The 576-nt window shown below is 63.2% G+C and overlaps 1 protein-coding gene across 1 annotated transcript in view; it reads left to right on the top strand.

The window, feature by feature from the left end:
* The first annotated feature begins 478 nt into the window (after positions 1-478).
* Positions 479-576, top strand: part of FOXK1 (forkhead box K1) — a 66213-nt gene continuing 66115 nt past the window's right edge. Inside the window, 1 exon segment of the mRNA XM_032767795.2 lies at positions 479-576. Within this exon segment, the coding sequence (XP_032623686.1) occupies positions 494-576 (83 nt within the window). The 5' untranslated portion in view covers positions 479-493.

The following is a 576-nucleotide window of genomic DNA, read 5'->3' as shown; positions in this document are numbered from 1 at the left end:
ACACACAGATGCAATGGCTGAGTTGCACCCACGAGCACATTTGCGCACAACACTGCACTACTGCACACAAACACATGTAATGGACTGCTGCATATGCCTAGTTACACACATACACAAAAGCACCATATGCACAATTGCTCCCATACAGAGGACAGATTGCCTGTGAATGCGCGCACACACACACAACTTGTGTACACACAGATTTGTAAGGAACAGCTGCACGTGGCCCAGAGCACACACATGCCCCCTCGCTCCCACGCACATGCCACTGACCGCCGCATAAGTGGACGCACACTGACAGCTAAGGGACACGGGCCTGTGCACAGCAGTTGCGCGCACACGCAGCTACCCCCCGTGTACATCGCAAGGCCGGTCCCCGGTGGGGAAGAGAAACGCGGCGGATCCGGGCTGCTCCCCCGGCTCCGCCCCGCTTCCCTCCCCCGCCGGCTCCGCCCCGGAGGCCGGCACGCTGGCTCGCTCCCTGCCTGGGAACATGGCTGAAGTCGGGGAGGACAGTAGCGGGGCCCGGGCCCTGCTGGCGCTGCGCTCGGCGCCCTGCAGCCCGGCCGCGGCGCC

This window comes from Chelonoidis abingdonii, chromosome 9 (genome assembly GCF_003597395.2).
Source record: "Chelonoidis abingdonii isolate Lonesome George chromosome 9, CheloAbing_2.0, whole genome shotgun sequence".
Taxonomy (NCBI): domain Eukaryota; kingdom Metazoa; phylum Chordata; order Testudines; family Testudinidae; genus Chelonoidis; species Chelonoidis abingdonii.
The sequence above is the reverse complement of the archived record's forward strand: the minus strand, read 5'-3'. Positions and strand labels throughout refer to the sequence as shown.